General features: G+C 39.3%; 2 protein-coding genes across 4 annotated transcripts in view; one reads left to right on the top strand and one right to left on the bottom strand.

Annotated features, from left to right (window-relative positions):
- LOC111838318 (serine/threonine-protein phosphatase 4 regulatory subunit 4-like) overlaps positions 1–7963 on the top strand; it is a 29705-nt gene extending 21742 nt beyond the window's left edge. The window contains exons 11-24 of one of the 2 annotated variants that reach the window (XM_023801165.2): positions 666–785; positions 1208–1285; positions 1931–2014; positions 2105–2284; positions 2708–2813; positions 3332–3479; positions 3643–3787; positions 3963–4001; positions 4086–4157; positions 4910–4973; positions 5322–5412; positions 5585–5646; positions 6234–6309; positions 6898–7963. In XM_023801165.2, the coding sequence (XP_023656933.2) occupies positions 666–785; positions 1208–1285; positions 1931–2014; positions 2105–2284; positions 2708–2813; positions 3332–3479; positions 3643–3787; positions 3963–4001; positions 4086–4157; positions 4910–4973; positions 5322–5412; positions 5585–5646; positions 6234–6309; positions 6898–6931 (1299 nt within the window). In that variant the 3' untranslated portion in view covers positions 6932–7963. Of the gene's footprint in view, positions 1–665; positions 786–1207; positions 1286–1930; positions 2015–2104; positions 2285–2707; positions 2814–3331; positions 3480–3642; positions 3788–3962; positions 4002–4085; positions 4158–4909; positions 4974–5321; positions 5413–5584; positions 5647–6179; positions 6310–6897 lie in introns of both variants that reach the window. The other variant, XM_023801164.2, reaches the window with a different exon arrangement.
- Positions 7407–20473, bottom strand: LOC111838319 (protein Z-dependent protease inhibitor-like). Of its 2 annotated transcripts, none has more exons than XM_023801167.2 (5): positions 20358–20473; positions 12519–13136; positions 11410–11683; positions 10762–10909; positions 7407–8301 (listed from the first exon to the last, which is right to left on the bottom strand). In XM_023801167.2, exons 2-5 carry the CDS (start codon positions 13108–13110, stop codon positions 8110–8112), a joined length of 1206 nt encoding a protein of 401 aa, XP_023656935.2. In that variant the 5' UTR covers positions 13111–13136; positions 20358–20473; the 3' UTR covers positions 7407–8109. The 2 variants fall into 2 exon arrangements, with proteins under 2 accessions (XP_023656935.2, XP_023656936.2); XM_023801168.2 differs by lacking the exon at positions 20358–20473 and adding an exon at positions 20317–20351.
- Positions 20474–22401: the final 1928 nt, after the last annotated feature.

Genomic DNA, 22401 nt, shown 5'->3' with positions numbered 1-22401 from the left:
AGTTTCCTTTGTCCATAATGCAAGCTCCCCTAGTGGACAGGAGGTACTTTCATTTCCATTGATAACTGCAACTTGTTTAATCCCTACTGCAGGCTGGAATGGCAAAAAAACTGTTACATTTGTGTCATTATTTTGGGGGAAATGGTATAGGTTGTAATGGATTGGGAATGAAAATGCTGCCTCTGTCGGAAAAAGTCACTAAGTAAAAATGGGCATAAAATAAGGTTCCTTTCATTACTGTATGCATGTTTATGGGCATTTGTGTGCATGCATACAGTATGTATTTTGAAACCGATATTACATTTTAAAGTTTCTGCACTCAGAGGAACCCAAAAACTTCCAAGCAGTTCCCCTAAAACAGGGGTGGCCAGTCTTATCCTCAAAGGTCTAGTGTGTATGCAGGTTGTTAGGATAACCTTTAGGTCAGCTGTTAAAATACAGGTGTGAGGACTCTTCAGCCAATTATTCCTCTAATTAGTAATCTAATTGGTGAATTGCAATGAAAATTTGCATACACAACAACCCTCTCTGGCTAAGATTAACCATCAACCGCTTTAAAGTGCTTGGGTGTTGTGGTGAGTCATATGATATTAGACATAGGCTATACTGCTCTTTACTGAGTACAGTTTCTTGTTTAATCTGGGTATGTTGTTTACCACCTGCAGGCCATGGTGGTGTATGTGCAGCCTAAGCACTTCCTGTCTGAGCTGTACCCCACGTTTTCCAGCCTGTGCCGTGATCCTGAGATCTCTGTGCGTCGCACGACTGCTGCCGGCTTCCATGAAGTAGGCCAGTTGTCGTGGCTCCTGAAACACACCAGATACTGTACCGGTAGAGTGACCAGATAATCCATGTGAGGGAGGACACTTTGAGGTACTTCAGGTTTTACAAACTGCTTTTAAACTGAAAGTGCATGGCTAAATAGTTAAGTTCTTCTTGTGCTTTTGTTGGTTCTATTTCCTTGAAAGACTCATCCAGCTGTTTCTCATTAACATCAATGACACATGCATGATTATAGGAGACGGCCAACTAGCAGACAGCAAGAACACGTGCTTAAGTGAAATCCAGGTCCTCCTGACTGAAATGGTAACTTACAAATCTTGTTCTAGCTCAAAGTGTCCTCCCTGTCATGGATTATCTAGTCACCCCACATGCTGCTGATTGGGGGGGGGGTATCCCTGACATAAGTTCTTCCTTCATCTTACAGGTTGCCAAACTGTTAGGACCCAGTGTACACTGCATCCACAAAGACCTTGTGATACTGCTGCAGGATGACTCCCTGGAGGTTAGAGCCTAAGCACACTCCTGTTTAGATAGACAAACACTGGGCTGACTTGTGGATAAAGCCTGGAGATTCAGTTGTATCGCATAGTTAGGGTTAGGTTTTGTCTATTCATCCATCCAATAAACCTTTGGTAATTGTGCATTAAAATCTGTAAAAATGTGTAATGTTTACAGAAGCTTATTTGCACCTATAGCACGGCTTTGGCAAATACTATTTTCTATAGTCACGTAGGTTTTAGTTATTTTTGTGTAACTACACAGGTAGTTCTGGCAGCATAACAGTTCTGTATTGTGTGCTTTAATGTTTTATTAAACATGTTAATATAGAAACTTGTGTGACGTTTTACTTATAAATAAGCAGTAATTTTTATCAGAATAACTTTCTTTGGTTTCCAAAATGCAAGCGCCTCCCTGTTGAAGGTTTCTGTGGTAAGCCATGGTATAAGCGGGATAAACCACTTTGAGGTGTGTGGTTATATGAAAACAAACAACAACGACTTGGTGTAATGCGACATATGGTTTATGCCTTATTTAGAGAAGTGAGACTTGACTAAGCCAAACTTTTCTGCTCCTCTGTGTATGTAGGTCTGTTATTTTTGTCTAGCAAAAGAAGTATTAATGGTGTCTGTAACTCTACTTCTTGTAGGTATTAGATGCCCTCATGACCCACTTGCAGGAAACTCTGGAGCTGGCCACTTTGCGGGGAGAGGGCAGTGGGCCTGAGACCAAGGTATCCAGTGCGCTGTCACCTCCGAAACGGTGAACGCCCTCTGCTGGCCTATGGCCTTTACTGCCTCTTGGTCTCCCTGCGTGTCTCCAGGTGAGCATACCAGATCTGGTTCCAGCCCTGGCAGCTGCAGAGCAGAAGGCGGCCGCCTCACTGCGCTGGCGTGTCCATGAGAAGCTACTGCAGAGATACGCCTGCCTGCCCCGCATTGTCTCTGGGGACCAGATCTACTTTCGCTTCCTTCAGAGGATGTTCACCATTGTCACCACCAACGTGAGACCGCCATTGCAAGTTTCTCAGTCGACTTACCGGAATCAATCACCGAAACACAAACACTTTACAGGCAGTCCCCAAGTTACAAACAAGTTCTGTTTCCAAAGTCTGAATTTGTAGGTCATTTGGAATAATAATAATACTGTGCACAATACAGTAATAATAAAAGTAACTACATACTGTACTGTACCTCGAGCTGATGATCCGCTGAAGCTGCGTGTGTTTGTTAGTAGGAACCATTGTATTAAACCAAAATTTTTTATATTATAGGCTCTATGGTAGTCTGATTGTATGTACAAGTTTTCTGGACACTCATATCCCAGGGCCTGCCTGTATATACTGCTATCTTGCTATATGCTGTACATGGACATGCAGATGATGAAGGTTGGCTCAATGTTTATGTCTTGCTGCATCTCTCTTCAGAATGTGCTCCCAGTCCAGAAAGAAGCAGCTAGAACATTGTGCGTGTTCCTGCGGTACAACCGCAAACAAGAGCAACGGCAAGAGATCATAAGCAAAGTGGCTGAGCGTGAGTGAACAGACACACAGGCTTACATGCATGCTTGCAAATTCTGAGACGTTATATGAGCAAATTTCAGGATCTTTTATGATCATTAGCAGAAGGGTAACTCATAAAAGAGCATGCTTAGTAACACAGTTTAAAATTTAGGGATAAAAGCATCGACTAAATGCTAAAGGTAGCAATAGTAGTGAGGTCATAAGTAGCACTACTACTGTAAAGCAGCATTTTCAGCTGGTATACCGTGACACACTGGAATATAAAATTTCAGAAATGTACTTGGTCCTGAACCAACAGGTTAAGAGCAATGTGATAATTGTTATTGGTAAAAGTATGTGTTATTAGTGGTGTGCCGTGGGATAATTACCTTATGAAAAGTGTGCTGGGGCAGAAAAAAAAGTTTGGGGAAACAATGCCATAATGATTCCTTAGCTTTTGTCACATTTGTCACAATAGAAATAGAAATATCTGGACAATAGCAGTGAGACTGTAATGCAGAGTGTGGGAAATTGCCTTCTGTCTTCCAGAACTTGCCCAAGGCAGAAGTTACTGGAATAGGCTGCGCTATTTGGATCTATGTGAAATAGCCATGGACCTCTTCTCTAAATCCTACTTTTGTAAATATTTCCTGGTACTGGCCCTGGAGTTGGTCAATGACCCTGTAGCCAATGTTAGGTATGGAATTTTGAAGTACAAATTTACAAGCAGTTCCCCCTTGGTGTTAAAATTACATTCAGTTTCATTTTATAGTAACGGAACTGGCTTTGAGACGATGAGACTTATTTCTGTGGTGCTATAGATGAGTACAATGGAGTATAGTGAACTTTAACATCCACAGGTACAAACTGTGCCGCATGCTGCCCAGGCTAAAGGAGTCTATCAGGCTGCCAGCAGATAAGCACTTGCTACAGCAGCTGGAGTTCTGCGTACGCAGACTGCTTTGCCGAGAGAAGGACCAGGATGTGGTGGCGAGCGTTCGCAAGGTGAGGTTCTCCCCAGAGAAGGTGCTCTCAGTGTCCATACCTTTAAACTACCAGCAGATGAGAAATTACCCCAGCAGGCCTGTGATGTCAAATTCTGATCAGTTGCAGTGATTTACATTCACTGTTCCATCATTGTGGTTGAACTGCTTCATAAGAAGGATTGCATTTTTTTCAGACTGTGCTGGAACTGGACAAACTAGACATCACCGAACCAGTAAGAAATGCCTTTGACTCCTCTGGGTTCACATTATCATTGTTCTTGGCATGAGTGACCTCTGATATCTCCCCTGTTTGCCAGTATCACAAGCGACATGAGCGAGACTTACTGGACCAGAAGAAAGAGACGGAGGAGGCCCTTTTGCTGGAGATGGTGAGAAATCCAGGGCTCTGCTCTGCTGCAAATTACATCATTTAAGGCATCAGTGTTAATGAATTATTTTATCTCTTTGCACGTTTAATTGCATTTTTGTTTATTTAATTAATTTCTTTGTTTGTTTGATATTCTTTTTTAGGGTGTTCTGTTTGTGTATGGTGTACCTTTTTTAATTTATTTGCCCCAACTATGTTTACTGTCTTGCCCCATATCTTGCACTGTATGTTTGTCTCTCTTCCGTCACTCTTCCGTACCATGCTGCTATATGCACCAGAATTTCCCCCTGAGTCACTAATGTTTGTTTTGTCTTATAAAACTAGGTAGGACACATGATAGTCCTGTAGGTAGCATTATGAACATCTGCATGGCTTGGGGTTTGAGTCCTACCTCCGGCTCTGTGGACATTCCCTGAAAACGAAAGTAACGAAATAGACTAAGGATATCTCTGTCTCCTTGCAGTATTTTAATAATAAATCAATAATAAATCCTTAATTTGCCATTTGCACAAGTACATTATTCTCTTCTTCGACTCCGTCTTGCTTTCCATAGCTTGGAGGTCGCAGCACAGGGTCAGTCAATGCATAACGCCCCTGGAACTGGGGTTACCGGCCTTGCCACAGACATGTGACTATTGTGCCACGGCTGGGGCACGAACCCACTGAGCCACTCGCTACCCCCTTTGTTTCACTTGGATTTACAATGGGCCTTTTAAATGATTGGTACCATGTTGTTTCTCACACCTGGCACAGGAGCAGCTAGAAAGACATCAGAGTGAAGGGAGACTTGAAAGTGACAAGCATTTAGACAAAAAGCGTGAGTAATTTGACTCTTCACCACACCTTATGCTCAGTGGTCTGATTCTGATACCAGTTATGTGCTATGAATCTGGATCGGGAACATCCCAGGTTTGGTCAACCACAATTGTTAAGGGCAATGGACATTGGAATGTTGCTGTTTATTCTTCAGACTACTTAATGAATATTATTCTGGATTTCTATGAATTGTCAATATGAAATGACAAGCCCTGTCCAAGCCCTCTGTGATTATGTAAGAATAATGACCATGACAGCACTAACTTATCTTTTGGCCTGGGTACCTCTAAAGGCTTCGATATGAGGCTGATTGATCACGGTGATTTATTGTCCTCTCTTGGATCTGAAGGGAAAGAGACGAAGCGGACCAAACTGGCACGAAGCCGCTCACTCAGCAGCCACCCCTCTACATCCAAGATGACCACTTTGGAGAAACCTTCGTAAAGCTTTCCACTTCTGTCAAAACTGTAGCGCTCTAAAAATGGACATTTCTGTGTGAATACTTATAGCACCTGTGAAATATTAACCAGTAGCATATTGAATGTTTTTTAGCAAGAATTTGGATTTCATAAATAGTCCTGTAAACACGGCTCTTATCTCCCATTACTCCAGAAAGGGCAAGGAGCCAGGAACCTGCCCAGCACCAGTGAAGGGGCCCATTCCCCCCTCTTCAGGTTAGTATCCAGGACATTGTGTGACATATCTGTCAATGGGGAACTTGGGTTGAATGTAGCACATGCTTCTAAGATAGTTCAGTTAAGGATGGTTCAGGTCGAGAAAGTAAAACTCCAGACCAGGCTTTGTTTCAACCAACCAGTTGAGTATAAAGAGTCACAGTCGCACAGTTCTCAACTTTCTCGACCTAAACTATCGACCTTTGTTTGAAGCATCTGAAACACTCTGAAAGAGCTTGAATCCCTCGTAGATTTAGGCTCCCTGAACCTGCACATAACTCCATTCTCTGCTTGTGCTGTAGTACTATTTTTTGTGTTTCTGTATAGCAGGGAAATGCAGTAGGCATAAAGCATCATTTTAATGTTTTACTGTGTACCATCTTATAAGCCTGTGGTGAGGATTCCAAAGTGAGTGTGGGAAAAGGGGCAGATCGCAGGGTCAAGAAACAGATCAGGAATGTGAGTCATAGAGGAAACGGGAAATAAAGAGCGAGTTATTGTGAAAGCCATAGACAGGCCCTTGTCACTCACAGATGACGGCCTCCGCTCTCACCACTTTGGCCATGCCCCCTCCTCCTCCATGCCAGTTCTGATCCGTAGCAACACCAGCAGCACTCTGGACCATCGGAGCAGCACGATCAAGGAGACCAGGAAGCTAACCATGTATGTGCAATGTTTACCAGCAACTATTGCAAGTATATCACAAAAGATGGATACTGCAGTCCTAAAATGTCTATGAATGATTGGTTTTGCTTTGGGTGATATAATTCTTAAAGACTGTTCAAAATCATTCCAGTAACAAAACTGCAAAAAAATAAAAATCTAAGCAATTTAAATTTCACAGGCCATTTTTTGTAGTGTAGTCAGTTTTTTAATGAAATTAGAATTTTTTCCTAAATATAAGAATTTTTAGCTGGCAAATAAGAATATTTGCTTATTTTCATTTTTTGCAGTGTAGACAAATCACTGAAAGCTAAAGACGACAGATAAAATGACTATAGAGCTCTGATTTACTGTATATTGGAGATGGTTTTGCCATAGTTCAGCTAGACTTTCACTGTCTGTTGTAAATTTGTCATTTGTATTAATGGATACTTATGTATGGTAATTTTTCAAGTAATACATGTAACAATAATAAATCTTTTAAAATGATATTTTTCATCCTTAAACGATTGTTATACATAGCAGAAATTCTTCGAAGCTTCACTTCAAACTCAAGAAATCAGTTTCGCTCCTGTCTTTTCATTGCAGGCAAAGAAAATCCAACTCTTTCGGGATGCAGTAAAGACGGAAATGCCAAGGAAGATTCTCCACCCCTGTCTCCATATTCTCGCATCCTATGACCTATGACCTGCTTTCTCTTCATAGTGACAGTCTGGCTCCACATATGGAGAAATCAGCATCCCTCTGATTTGATTCTCCGACTCTCAACCAACAGACTAGTAAACCAACATACTGAAAAAAACAATCCGTCCAGCTAGCTTAAGCATGTATTTTTCAACGCAGTCCTCAGGGACCCCAGACAGCCTGCATTTTTGCACCCTCTCAGCTCCCAACATACCTGTACTAGGTACTCGATGTACTTGATTCAGATGTGTTGCAAGCTGGGAGGGAGAAAAATGAGGACTGGGTTGAGATGAACTGGCTTAAAGGAATATCAGAATTTGTAGTTTGCCAGTGAGAATACACACACACCCTTTCCTGCCTTATTCCAAAAGTACTGCTATCATTTGTATAAAAAGAGAAAGAGATTAGAACAGTTGTACAGTATGTATTTAAGTTTATTTTTGTAACATAGCATGCATTGCTTTTCTTTTACAGATCTGGACAGATGTCATATGTATTTTTATGAACATAACAAGGTTAAAATCCCTTATTTTGAGCATCCCATTAAAAGTTCAACTACTGTAACACAAGTGATACATGCCCGCTGAGTATGTAATTTAAACATAATGCAATTTACATATCGCTATACACCAGTGCAGGATTTCCCAATTCAGGTCCTGGAGGATCATACTGCAACAATTTAGCAGATTTTCCTGTTGAAATACACCTTATTTGGCTCAGCAACCAATTGCCAGGTTTAGTTGGTGTGTTACTGGCTTAGGTTCTTTTTGATCCTTTTTCGAAACTGTATAAGATAAGCAGTTATAGAAAATCTATACATACTGATATTGTAAATACTTATTTCAACATAACCCTATCCAGGATAAGTAGTTGGAATATTGATGATTATTCAGCAGTTTTAATGATAATGAACATGACTATCCTTTTGTATTTTATGAAAGACGTTAATCATTAAGTTTCCAAACATAAGTTATTTCTAAACAAAAACATAGCATAGGATTAGAAAGTGCATTACACAAAAACCAAGAAAGTGATTTTAAAATGTGACAAAGGGCTGAGGGGATCTGGGCAGGTTCCTGTAGATCACTGGACCTGTCGCAGTGTCACTCCATCACATCAGCTCTTGGTAGGGTCGATCACTCGGCCCATGAACAGGATGCTGTTGGTGACCTCATGATAAACGAGGAAGAGGAAGGGCCGGTTCATTGTGAGGCGGGGGAGCATGGAGAATTCGCTGACGCTGGTTGCCGGGGAAGCAGTAACCGATGTTCCCTCCTCATCAGCCTTAATTACAGCCTTATGCAGTACCTGAAATTAAGATGATATTACTTTCCCGCACTTTCATTTTTTCCAAACAAAATTATATCTTCAAAATTCTTACAGAAAACAAAAATACGAAGATTCCAGAATTTGAATATTAATTTTTGTAAACTTTACCCTGGCTCTTCTCTGTTTGTCATTAATTAAGGGCTTCTTCCTTGCTTTATTGGACCTCCGTCCTACTTCTAGCAGCCTGTTACTAACTGTCCCAGCAGTGCACATCTCACCACTTAATGTTTCCCATTATTTTTGAAGGTCATTTGATGTCATCATCTGATTCATGAGGCACTGCTGGATAAATTGACGGTCATCTTTGGCATTAGAAAGTCTGTTCTACCCTCTACCTGGCTAGTTATTGGTCTTTGCCAGTGTTTCCTGTTTCACATTGTTCTCTGGAAGCATCCTGCCAGCAGAACCAGGATTATACCAGGAGTTAACAATGCAGATTCTTAAACAATATGGAGAAGTCTTTAAATTTTTTCCAGAGCTGTGTGTGTATATATGTACACACACAACACGTACATATGTATGTGTACATACGTGTGTGTTATCTATAATTATATTGTACATCTCTAGAGGAATGCTAGAGGTACTCTTTCACCTATTTATCGGGACTTGATGGATATTAGTTTTACGTGGGATTTGTCTCATTCTCAAACTTACCTAAAAAACTGGACCATAAACAAACACGGCACAATCTCAGGATATCATCTCAGTACAGTTACTGTACAAAAGCTTAGAATTTCACTGTAATGCAGCAAACATTTCCTCCTAAAACTATGCTAAGAAATGATCACTGTATTATCACTGGGATGTGGACCCTCCCACCTTCAGGTTTGATTCCCACCCATGGCTGTGTGTTAATGCGTGTGTGTGTGTGTGTGTGTATGAGGGGGGGTAACAAGTTAAAAAAAACATATAGTTGAACTGGTGTTTCTAAATTGTCTATAGTGCAAGAGTTTGAGCTTTGAAATGGAATAGGCTGCCTAAGAACTCTATGGTTTTGTATGGAATGTGTAAAACACATCACCTACACCAGTGCAAGTGTCTTTTGTCACCACAACTGTAGATGATTATGTGTGTTTAAAAATTTGAAGCTGACTGGTTTACTGTTGGTTACTTTCAGGAAAACAATTGGCAACTACAAAAGTCCTTGATCATCTCTGTTTATTTAAAGAAAGTGTAACTGTTAACTAGAAATGACAGGCTAGCCAATACAATCACATCCATTTTAATGTGATAACTTATGGTGTAACACGCTGAAACATTTTAAAAGTATCAGAACAAAATAAAAACTATTTTTTGTGTCGGTCTCTGTATTTTGACGGTCACTCTCTTGTCAAACACAAAGTGCTTCATATTGATGGTTCAACATCACTCCAAAGATCAAGCTACATTTTAAGATATCTTGCCATTTTCAGAATTGGCTCAGGGCTTCAATGCAACCAAAAAACTAAAAATACCAAAAGTCTTGTATTTAGTTTGGTTTCTTAAGGTTAAGGTTCGGGCTGGGTAGGACTTAAGGCTGTCATAGTGGAGATTAGCGTTATGCTCATAGAAATTAATGGAGAGTCCCATAAAAATATATAAATGTGGACTGTGTGTGCGTGTGTGTGTCCTGCAGTGTACTGACATCCTGTCCACAGTGGATCACAACCTTGTGAAACGTTTCCTGGGACAAACTTCAGGTTCAGGGATTAGTGCTTGATAGATGTATGATGTTTCCTCTCAGCCTGCATAAGCTGTGTGCGGTGGGATGAACTGCAGCCTCACACCCTCAGAGTCGCTGGTTCAAGTCCTACTTCAGGCTGTGTTTGTGATTTTTTTTGGGAGGCCTTTGCCTTGGTGCCCTGTGCTACCTGAACAGGCTCAACATGACCCTGTACAGCTACAGGGAATGGATGGATAGATTAAGTAAGATGTATTGGTTCATAGGTAAACTGCTACCCATGGTATGGCTAATGATATGGCTAATGTTTATGTTTCTGGAATCTTCCTGCAGCGGCTTGTCTTACCAAAAAATGTTTCAAGACCGCTATGTACAAAACTTAATCCACTTAGAAATTGACTCTAACACTGTTAGACATCAAATCTGTTCAGTTCACAAGACTAATTTATATAGGAAAAACTGGCAGACTGGTTTAAACAAAGCTTACATTTACAGCTATGTTACATAGCAGTAACGTAGCTGTAAATGTAATATAAAAAGACAATGAAGAGCAGGGGTTGGCAGCCTGATCCTGGAATGATGGTATCTAGCAGGTTTTATGTCCTACCTAATATAGTTACCATCTGCCAGAGTTCAGGAAGGTTTCATCAGAGACCAGGTAGGATAGAAAACCTGCTGGATATTGGCACTCCTGGATCAGGGCTGCTTACCCCTGATTTAGAGTCAGTGCTAAAACAGTGACATACTGTAGCACCCTGCGACTTGCTTTGCTGACTGACCTCAGACACCTTCAGTTCTGCCGCTTTGCTGAACCCAGTGAGTTCGGCCCTGTTGTCAAAAACATTGTCGATGCCAAGGTCAGGCAGCACCTTTGACATGGCGTAGGACTCCTCCAGCCTGATCCTCGGCAGCTGCACCTCTAACTTGCTGGAGAGGAGAAGAGGCAAAAGAAGCATGAAGCAGAAGTACATGGCAGGCCTACAGAAAGCTACAGGCCTGTGTCCCAGGAAGAGCACATCTAATAAAGCTACAGGCCTGTGTCCCAGGAAGAGCACATCTAATAAAGCTACAGGCCTGTGTCCCAGGAAGAGCACATCTAATAAAGCTACAGGCCTGTGTCCCAGGAAGAGCACATCTAATGAAGCTACAGGCCTGTGTCCCAGGAAGAGCACATCTAATAAAGCTACAGGCCTGTGTCCCAGGAAGAGCACATCTAATAAAGCTACAGGCCTGTGTCCCAGGAAGAGCACATCTAATAAAGCTACAGCAGTATTTCTCAATCCAGTCCTCAGGGATCTCCAGATAGGCCACATTTAACACATTAATCAAGTGTTCTAATGAAATATTCCAGGTCTGGGGGGCTTCCACCAAAGAATAAGCCTTTAAGCTAATATATCTGCGTGAATTTGTGAGAAAAGGACATTTACATTTTCTTGAGCTGCTTGATCCAGCCGAGGAAGCGCTCATTGGTGAGCTCCTCATCGATGGAGGTGTAATCGACATCCTTGTCTGGCAGAAGAATGAGCATGGCGACCTTGGCCTGCAATGGCAACTTCAGGATGCCGACTTTAAGGCTTCCGTCATAGGCCAGGTAGTACCTGTCCACCCTAAACATCATCGGCACTTGCACAGTTTTGTACTTGTTCACAAAGAAGCGTTCTTCCTGCGTGAAGCTGCTGTTAAAGGGAAGCTCCCACTTAGCTGTGGAAACACAAACACTTTGGCTGGTCACCTGTTCCAAACTGTCCTATCAGTCAAACTAATGCACATACGGCAGCCCAATACAGGCAGCCCCAGGTTAAGAACATCTGATTTACGGATAACTCGTACTTATGAACGGACAGCCGGAAAGTCATTACATAAAAAATTTGAGTTAAATACAATGGTTTGTAATAATAAATACATGCATTAATTTGTGACGCTCCAGAAAACATTGTGTGGCTTCAGCCGTTCGTCAGTCAAAGGCACAGTATAGTACCCTATGTAGTTTTATTATTACTATATAACGATAATTATTATAATGTACTGTATTATTTTTCCAACTTACCTACAAATTATACTTATAGACAGACTTGGGGAACAGATCTTGTTCATAACCTGGGGACTGCCTGTACACATATTTAAGTTAATGTTTAACTACATCATATTTTCATATAATATAGTATATAGTATAATACAGTATCTTAATGCAGTTATTTTCTGTACCCCCTTATCCTATGCAGGGTTGTGGGAGTCTGGAGCCTGTGCCAGAAGCTATGGGCACAAGGCCGGGCACATCCCAAGACTGGGCACCAACCTATCGCAGCCCTACGGATAATTTGGTAACCTCAATTCACCTTAGCATGCTTTTGGACTGTGGGGAGAAACTGAAGAACCTAGAATAAACCCCACAACAACGTAGAGAGAAAATGGAAATTCTACATGCTGAACAATATTAGTATAATATTTAGTACCTACTCGCGTCCAAATATTCAAGCAAATCATATAGTACTCCATGGCATGCACATGATAACAGCGCCACATGAAAGCACGTCACCTTGAAAGAAGATGCTGCTGATGAGCATGAGCTGGGTCTTGGGGTCAATGTTTTCAGCTACAGATTTCACGTTGCCACCTGTCCGGCTCCTGATATAATCATTAATAGTGGTTGTGCTGGCCTGGACGTTTGAGAAATCCACTTTGTTGATATCTGCACCAAAGAACTTCTTAGCCTGGTCGCTAAAAGCTTTCTCCACCTCCAGCTGTTGTTGAACAAAGAAGGCCGTGGCCCGGTCTGGCTGAAGTGCCCCGTTCTGAGATAGGTTCTCCTGCAACCCCTGGAAGAGTTCTGGAATTCTTTCTGGTTGGTTGCTTTGCCTCAAGGTTGCCAATGACAGCCCCGCAAGGATCTGGTCACGTGTGACCCCTTGACTGCCCCATAACATTGTGGCTAGTGATGCTGAAATGCTCAAGGGTGAGAAGACTATGTTGTTGTCGCTGGTACTAGCTATCTTGCGGTAAAGATTAGTAGCAAATTCTGTGTTCCTGGCCACCAGTTCGAGGATGTCCTGACTTGTCTCCTGGGCTTGGCCAAATGAGACCAAGGCTACAGAGCACACCAGGAGGCAGAGAAGTTCTGTCTTCATCATGGTTTAATTGTTTTTATTAGTCCACCCTGCAAAAGCCACAGGAATCATTGAGAAATTAGAAACCCAAGACTAATTTTGAAGGGATACATTAATTTAGGCTAATAACTGACATAATAATAACGTTATTTATTTAGGAACTTGGTTGACACTTAACTTGCATGACACTTAAACATACTGCACATACTTACTGACTGTAATCTGTATTGATTTGCATTGTTTACACTTGTTTTATTCTTTTTTTCTTAATTTTTGTTCTATATGGTTTGTTCATGTATGTACCAATACAGCCAAGACAAATTCCTAGTACATGTAGGCAAACCTGGCCAGTAAAGTGTATTCTTATTCTGATTCTTTATTACTAATCTAACTTATTTAAATTCCTCAGGTGTCAATATGAAGATTTCTGCTATATAAGTTTACAATAAGGAAGTTCTAGAAAAATCATATTCTATTAGGATAACATTTATAAACATAGACATTACTGTGGCCTGCAGGCTCATCAATCCCAGTTCCACCACTTACACCACATGTTTGATATGTTCACCTTAGATATAGAGTTTTCCCCATGGGTCAAAATAATGCATCACAGAAATGAAACAGAAGTTTGGAAACCGTGTCTCCACTGTATACAATCAAGCTTTTTCACCTTTCATTAAGGTTTCTGTTACTCATAACAAAAAAAGAACCTTTAGGGCTCTAGAGTGCGACCAAGGGAGATACGGTCTCTAACTCGGTGACTCCAAAAAAACCCGAGAACTCATTCGATGAACAAATCAAACTTATGGTTTTCGGACACTCGGTCGGTGACTAAAACTAACGGTTTGCAAATCAATCCCAAGAGCCATTGTGGCGTTTACTGCGGAAATGTTGCTACACTGATGAATAGGGTAAAATAAATGCATCTATTGCCAATTTGAGACAGCAGTAAATTATTAAATATATATATACAGAATCATTAAAATAATGCACATTACATTTGGCGTTTATACAACTGTTTGAACACGTTTATTTGTGCTTATTGTATGTGACTGCTTACAGTATTATTACTGTACTTTGTCTTTTCATGTCATTTCAAGGGTCCAATTACTCGCACATGTCTTTTCCTGTATTAAAATAAAAGTGCAAATGTGTGATATTTCTCCAGCAAAATTGTTGAAAAGACTAGACTGAATGCAATCAACAATGTAAAAACAGACCATACATAAACAATTAATGTCTTGTAATAACTATTTTATTCATGCTAATGTTATTATTATTATTATTATTATTATTATTATTATTATTATACCAGTGTAATAATACCCATGGTTCAGTCACTTATACTCATGCACAATATGCTTGCAAATATTTTTTAAACAAATTATCACAAGTATAGGCCTATATTTCTATATTTTTCACAACAGTAAATTATTGCATTTCTGTATAATAAAACTATATCTTTCATCAAAAAACAAAGATATTTATTAACTTTGACGTTTACACAACAACGTATGCAAGTTTACTCATGTTCATTTTATGTGTATGTGTGATTGTATTGGTAATATTGTAGTTGTTGTTAACTGTGCTGTAGTCCTTGATACTCATGCACATGAATTTGGCTTAAGTAAAGAAAATAAAAACTAAATATACACGCTTGTTTTTCAGCATCGACACCCTTAGTGCTTTTTATATATTGTTGTTTTTTTTTTTTATTGTGAATAGTCAAGTTGAACATTTTTGTTGAACACCAGCGCCATCTTTCAGTCAAATAACATAATAAATCAAACGGTGTCTGAAGGTTATCTGATCCCATGTCATAGTCAGGCGCAAGAAAAAGACGGAAAAAAAAACAGTGAATCATAGAATCGATTTTAGAATCGATTCATTACAATAGACATTTTGAAAGAATCGAACCAGTAAATTGAGTCGAACTTCCCATCACTAGTTCAAACAACAGACACACATTAGGCTCATATCGTGGTCTAAACCAATCAGAGATACTGTAGGGCGTGGGCCCCCTCTGATTGGCCGTGGTCCAGAGTGTAGACCCGTCAGATAAACAGAGTGGATGTAGCTGCGGATGATGAGAGAAGATGAAAAGAACGATTGACAACTTTTTTGTAAAGAATGTTAAGGCCTGATCTGTCCGAAAATCATAACCAATGCTCTGATATCCTCCTGAGACCTGACCTATTCATTTATGTCCATTGTAGTGAACATTGTATTTTTGCATTTAGTTTTTCACTGATGTTAGGAAACATATTTATTCATGTTGTGCACTAAAGAGGACATGCTGCGAAATTAAAAATAAAAATCAATTTGAAAAAATTTAATTGTAAGATGTCTTATTTCCTCCAAAGACAAATAACCTACAATTGAAGGACACTTTTTTCCTTGGCTCTCAGGAGGATATGGCACGATCAACCTCCTAGGTTATGTCAAGCCCTGATCCAGAGACGACTACGAGCGAGAGCCCACTGAAATTAAAAGGGGGAAAGTTTATACATTTTGAAGAGAATGGCTTGACCAGTCTCCCTGGCTAAGATACAGTAAAGCTGATAATATAATGCACTGCATTTACTGAAAAAGCACAATGCATCTATAAAACAAATTACATGTTGCAATAAGTGTACTGCCGAAGTGTCCAGGCAGCAGCAAACAGATCATCAGACGAGGCTGAGATGATAATCAAGTTTAATGTTGCATAAAATATTGCAAAAGAAGAACTTCCATTCACTGAATTCAAGTCCGAAATAATTCTTCAGAAGAAAAATGGCTTGAACGTAAACCCGACGTACAGCAATGATCGCATGTGCCAAATTTATAGGAGTCATCGCAGATACATTGAAAAACAAAGACGTCTGTGTAAATTGCGAACAGTGCGTACATGGCATTCCTGATCGACGGAGACACAGATATCGTCACAAAGGAATGCGTCATTGTGTACGGTCGTATCTTACGGAAAGGAAGACCGGTGAACATATTGATTGGACACATTGAGGTTGAGCATGCCCAAGGTAAGCCATGTCGTGACATGTAATCTATGTCAATAATATGACTACTGTCTCATTACTGTATTAACCATATGTAATATTCTTATCATTGAAATTGTAAAAAATATATAATAAAATAAAAATTAATGCATGTGACTGCAATGGAGGATGGTCCATAAGACATTGAGCCATGCGATGTTCAGTTTGAAGCCCTTAAAACACTTGCACTTTTAATTTAGATTTTCTGTTTATTTCATTTATCTTGAGATGTTTTAAGTTTAAATTTCAGCTCAGTGAAGCACTTTAAGCACCAACACTTTTTCAGTAAGTTACCTTTCTTGTAGAATTTCTTGTAGAAAGAAAGAACTTTATGTCAACCAGATTGTTAATCATTTATAAGTCAATATTGCCTATATGGACAGCGATTTAATAAAAAAAAAAAGTGAACCTGTAAAACTGCGGTGTTAAATGCGATGCGGTCGAAAATTTGGTGCACCTAACTTTTGTACTGGTGCTCCTAAGAAACCAGTACAACAAGTGCAAAAAATTAGTCTAGAGCACTGACCTTCTGTAAAAATAAAGGCACCAAAAATGGCCAGTGCAGGCATCTTATCATTTCGTCTAGTAGATGAGGATAAATGCTCCCTCACTATTTAGAGATACAAAGTGCAAGTATACCTTACCATTATCCATTAACTCAGCTAAGTCTAGTGATGTCCTTGTTAAAGTTTCTGGAGCGGAGGGATGATGTTAAGGGATGAGCAGAACCAGAAAAGCAGCTGTGCGATTTAAGATGGTCTGACACATTATGTTTTGAAGTAATATAATTTCACCAAGAAGTCTGTTTTTTCCCAAGAGAACCAGATTTCCTCTTGGTATCTCAGCAAGCACTGAGCAACATCAAGTCCTTCAATTATTGATTTACTGAGATTCACAAAATAATAAAGCCCTAATGCCTGAAATGCATATCGAAATTTCAGAGTTTAATGACTTTTGAGATATGTATAAGCACATTTTTAATTGCTTGTGTTACACGTGCATTTTTCACAGAAAACTATATAGAACATTAATTCGATGAATTAGTACAGCGGTCAAAAGAAGTTAAAATGGCAAATTTCTGTCCATGGCAGCGTGTGGCTCAGTGGGCTAAGCCTGTGTGTTTGTAATCACAAAGTCACCGGTTCAAACCCAACCTCAGCATGTCTGTGGGTCCTTGAACAAGGCCCTTAACCCCCAGCTCCCTGGGCACCCCAACAGGTGGCTGCCCTTCACAGACAGCTTGTTCTACAAAGAGCAAGTTGATGGAGGCGTAAAAAGAATTTCCCTGTCAAGTTCCAATTCAGCCTATCAAGTTCATTTGGGGAGAACTTAACTAATAGCTCAGAGTTGTTAAAATCTTATCTAGCTCTGATTTGTAGCTTCCGCTACAAGAGCAAGAAGACTATTTCAGAGCCGGCCCAAGGCATAAGAGAACTAAGCGGCTGCTTAGGGCCCCGTGGCCACCAGGGGACCCCCAAGAGTACATGAAATTACATCGTTTTTTTATTTTTATTTTTTTCATTTATATATGTTTAATATTTCAGTTGATAACATATTGGTAATGAAATCCATTATTCAATTTAAAAAAACACAATATTATTTTAACTGGCTGCTGCAGGATGCATGCACAGTTGGAGTATGACAGCCGTACGAGGCCTGAGGTAATTAGTTAACTTAAATTCATTGAAGAAGCAGCGTCACTGCAGCAAAACAATTAATAATGACACAAAAAAGGACATATCTTTCTGGTGCAGAGGAAAGAAAACGGAAGAAATCAGAGGAAGAGAAAAAACAGCAAGATAAAGGTAAGTTAAAAAAAATGAGTATAAACTAAACGAGGCTAAATTGCAAGCTAATGTTACTTCTTCCGCTTAAGCGATCACCAGCGGCAGCTAACAGCTCGTCAATTCATGCTCGTGCAAAAGAATGAGACGGACAAAAATTACCGATGCATAATAAAAAATAAGCTTTTGTTTTATAACTTTGGTACTGATAACAGTTTAACATTACTTACACTGGACTGGCCTACGTTTGGGGTCTGTGTTATTATATCATTATGTCTTAATGTTTTAGGTGTACAGATGGCTTGCTGCGGTGCCATATAGGTTGATGTTAAAATAACTGTTGTTTGTTGTTATTGTTGTTATCTCCGGATAGCCTGCACTCTCCCTGTGACTGTTGCATCTGCAGAGCGGAGCTTTTCAAAACTCAAACTGATCAAAAACTATTTGAGATCTTCCATGGCCCAAGAAAGACTGAGTGGACTTGCACTAATTCGTATTAATAACAAAATTGCCCATCAGATATCTTATAATGATATCATACACGACTTTGCCTCCAGAAAAGCAAGGAAACACAAATTCTGAGGAAAGTGGAATATTGAGATGGAATGTAGAGTTAGTTTGTCTTTTCATATAAAAATATCCTGTTTGTATTTGACTAATTTGTAGTTCTTCGGTATTTAGCTTTATATTTTATTATTTATTATATTATTTATTTTATTTGTAGTTGATTGTATTGCACTTTTTACATGTTGCAAAAAAATAAATTAAAGTGGTTAAAGTGTTTACAGTAGGAGCATTGTCTACTAGTTTATTTTGCCACTTTTCAGTACACCACATTAAGTATGCCAACTGGAACTGCAAGACTTTGAATGTTAAAGTGCAAATTAACACCTGACTACTCCTGTGGGTTTGCTACTGTTACAATTAAAGATCATAGCAAGGGTAAAAACATTGGTAACACAGCTACAAAAAAATAAAATTTATATTGGGTGTGTTAGATTTATAGTGTGCAAATAATAAAGGATTGACAATAATTAGTCATATTGGTGGCACAGAGGGGCCCCCAAATAAAATTCTGCTTAGGGCCCCCTGAAGGCTTGGGCCGGCCCTGCCCTAACTACACACTGTGTAAAGAAGTGCTTCCTCAAATTTGTTTTAAAATGTTCTCTCACTAATTTCCACTTGTGGCCAAGAGTTCTAGTATTTAAACTAATACTGAAATAGCCATTTGGCTGAACAGCATCCAAACCTGTTAGAATCTTATATACCTGGATCATGCCCCCCCCTTAATCTCCTTTGCTCGAGGCTGAACAAATTCAGCTCAGCTAACCTCTGCTCATAAGACATTCCTCTAAGACCAGGAATCATTCTTGTAGCCCTACATTGCACCCTTTCCAAGGCAGCAATGTCCTTCTTAAGGTATGGTGACCAAACCTGCACACAATATTCTAGGTGGGGTCTTACCAAGGAATTGTATAATTGTAGCATCACCTAAATAATAATCCTGACCTGTTAGAATCTTATAGACCTGGATCATGTCCCCCCTTATATTATATATATATAATGAATAACATAATTACTCAGTTTTGGGGTTCAGATTAATACTATATACGCACTATATAGTTATATATATATAAATGCCGATTATTGTTGTTACACTTATTTTGCTATACTTCGTTGAATTTCAACATAACACTACTTATAACGAGACAAATACTTAGTAACAACTCAATTACTCCTAAAGTACAAATTACGAACAAATCATGAACTAATATTGTCGCTGATTGAGATAATTAATGAATCGTGACGCATATTTTATGAATTAACATGAGATCAGCATGTAACTACGACTTAGTTTGTGGTGGATAAATAATAATAAATAATAGTACAAAGCTACACGTACATTATTTGTGCCCCGTCAAGGTGTTACGGTAGTTTTTTTTGTCAGAATGTGAGCACAGATATCCCAAAGACATGTATCTTAGGTAAGCCCCATCCACCATGTTCACTTTTGTACACTATATGGGACCTAGCCATTCAATGGCAGTAATATATAAAACGGGACACGCGTTGTTTACAAGTGCCTCATCCTCTCCAGAAACACCCCGCACAATGTCGGCCACTACTCAGCTTTCGGCAATGCGTCCACGGAAAACAAGGTCTGAATGATGAAATAATAAGAATAAATCGTAAATGACAAACTAGATTGTGTAGGGAGCTCAACACCACAAATACGCAGTTATTACCACTAAATGATAAACGCAGCATCTCTGAAAGCATATCTGACCACAACATACGACTAGCGATAGAACAACGCAGCTGATTTTCGGCAAAGACAAGCATACTGTTCCTTGAATAATAAATAAGGTTAAAACAAATGCATAAAAACTACATAAATGATATATATCTACCATACGTGATTTCTGAATTATGTTATTTCCAGGTTACTTACGTTTCCTTAGATCCGATGTCTGCGTACAAATATGACGATGCAATACGTGCAGCTGGCGGCGCTGGTTTCGCCAATCACAGAGCAGCTTGTGCACGACAGCGACGCAAGTATATTTTTAGTACATAAGTGCAGCCCATATATTATTTGGTTTTTATCTTATTTAATTTGATATTTTTATTATTTAATCTTATATTATTATTATTGTTCTTCTTCTTATTCTTCTTCTTGTTTTGTTGTTTTTGTCGTCGTGGATGTCGTCATAATTATCATTATTTATTTATTCGTTTGTTTATCTGTCTACTTATTTTTTGTGAGCCGTTTGACAAAAAACATTTGGTGAATCTATGTCTATATATCTATCTATGGCTTGCCAAGAGTATTTATGTAAAATGTCATTATTTTAAATAAAAGGGCAGTAAGAAGAGAATATATCTCTTAACAAAACAAACAAAATAAATGCACATTTGGCTATGTATGCATACATCCTGTATTGTATTTGCCTTTATATACTGATATATACTGGATATATACTGTAGTACTTAATATAAAAATACATGAATTCATCTTTATCATTTATACAATCAATATTTACTGAAAATTATAATTGTACCTTCCCACATAGCAATTAGCATGCTGGTTGTTTAATGTCTGATTGAAATTATGTATGTCTGTGACTCTGTGTAATGATCTGTTTACTCAGTAGCTAAAATGTCATTTAGTGACAGGCAACCTGATTTCAAATATATATCATTTCCCTCTATTATTTAATACAAAATGATTTAACTGTATTTATACAGAAGATTCAAACTACGGTCATTGTTTTTTGACTGTCAGCTCAGATTCTCATCCTATAATCCAGCAGGACCATGTGACAGAAAAAGAAATCCAATTAGCATGTACTTTAGGATACCAATGGATCAAAGAGTCAGAGAGGATATTTTTGTTCAGGGGGTATTAAGTGCATGTAATACAGCTCCAGTACACCTATATCTTCTTTGCAAGAAGGATATCTAACAAGTTTTACCAGCATTATATATATGCCTAATAGAAGTATGGGACTGGCCTGGTCATGCAGTGGGTGGCACTATTGCCTAGGATTTTGTTTGTGTGTGTGTGTGTGTGTGTGTGGGGGGGGGGGGGGGGGGGGTTTGCAGAAATCACATTTGAGGACCAAATTGTCCCCAAAGTGTAGTAAAACCTAACATTTCCTTACTTTTGAGTACATCTTTTGAGGTCCCCATTTGGATAACCTCAGTTTTATAAAAATCTGTGAATGCAATCAAAAAAGTAAAAATGCCAAAAGACTTGTATTTGGGTTGGTTACTTTTGGTTAAAGTTAGGGATGGGTAGGGGTTAAGGGTGTCATGATTGGGATTATGGTTTTCCCATAGAAATGAATGGACGGTCCCCATTTAGATATGAAGACAGTGTGTGTGTGTGTGTGTGTGTGTGTGTGTGTGTGTGTGTGTGTTGCATTTACCACATTGAGAGGACCAAAGGTCCCCACGACTTTGTAAAACTTGTTACTTTTTAGCTAGTTGGACATTTTTCAGGTCCACACGATACAAACCTCAGTTTAAAAAAATAAATCTGTGAATGCAATCAAATAACAAAAATGCCAAAAGTCTTGTATTTTTGTGGTTACTTATAGCTAAGTTTAGAACTGAGTAGGGGTTTAGGATTAGGATTATGCTCAAAGAAATGAATGGGTAGTCCCCACAAATATATAGAGACCTACATACCTCTAATAATAACCTGGTATTTTGACGTGGGGACCACTTACTTGGTCTCCACAAGGGGAAACTCAATGCCTGTCCTTGGTGTGGCATGGTGGTGCAGGGGGTAGCACTGTTCCACACACCTCTGGGACCCCAAATGTGATCCATGCACCCCCCCCCCCCCCACATGGATAGCAGACTCCTTAATGAGTGGAACATTTGAGAGGTGGAATGGAGTTCCTAGGTGAAAAACTGTAGGAAGAGATAGGGCTCAAATATCACGAGAATAAAAGCGATGGGTAACATGATTGCTATGCACAATTAAC

The sequence above is a fragment of the Paramormyrops kingsleyae genome, chromosome 19, assembly GCF_048594095.1.
Source record: "Paramormyrops kingsleyae isolate MSU_618 chromosome 19, PKINGS_0.4, whole genome shotgun sequence".
NCBI classification, from domain to species: Eukaryota; Metazoa; Chordata; class Actinopteri; order Osteoglossiformes; family Mormyridae; genus Paramormyrops; species Paramormyrops kingsleyae.
Note: the sequence above shows the minus strand (reverse complement) of the source record. Positions and strands in the feature narration are given on the sequence as shown.

Coding starts and splice junctions, on each gene's coding strand:
- LOC111838319 (XM_023801167.2), bottom strand. CDS start 13,110: ATGATGAAGACAGAACTTCTCTGCCTCCTGGTGTGCTCTGTAGCCTTG. Junction 11,684..12,518: donor CAGCAGCATCTTCTTTCAAG/GTGACGTGCTTT, acceptor GTGTTTCCACAG/CTAAGTGGGAGCTTCCCTTT. Junction 10,910..11,409: donor ATCAAGCAGCTCAAGAAAAT/GTAAATGTCCTT, acceptor TCTCCTCTCCAG/CAAGTTAGAGGTGCAGCTGC.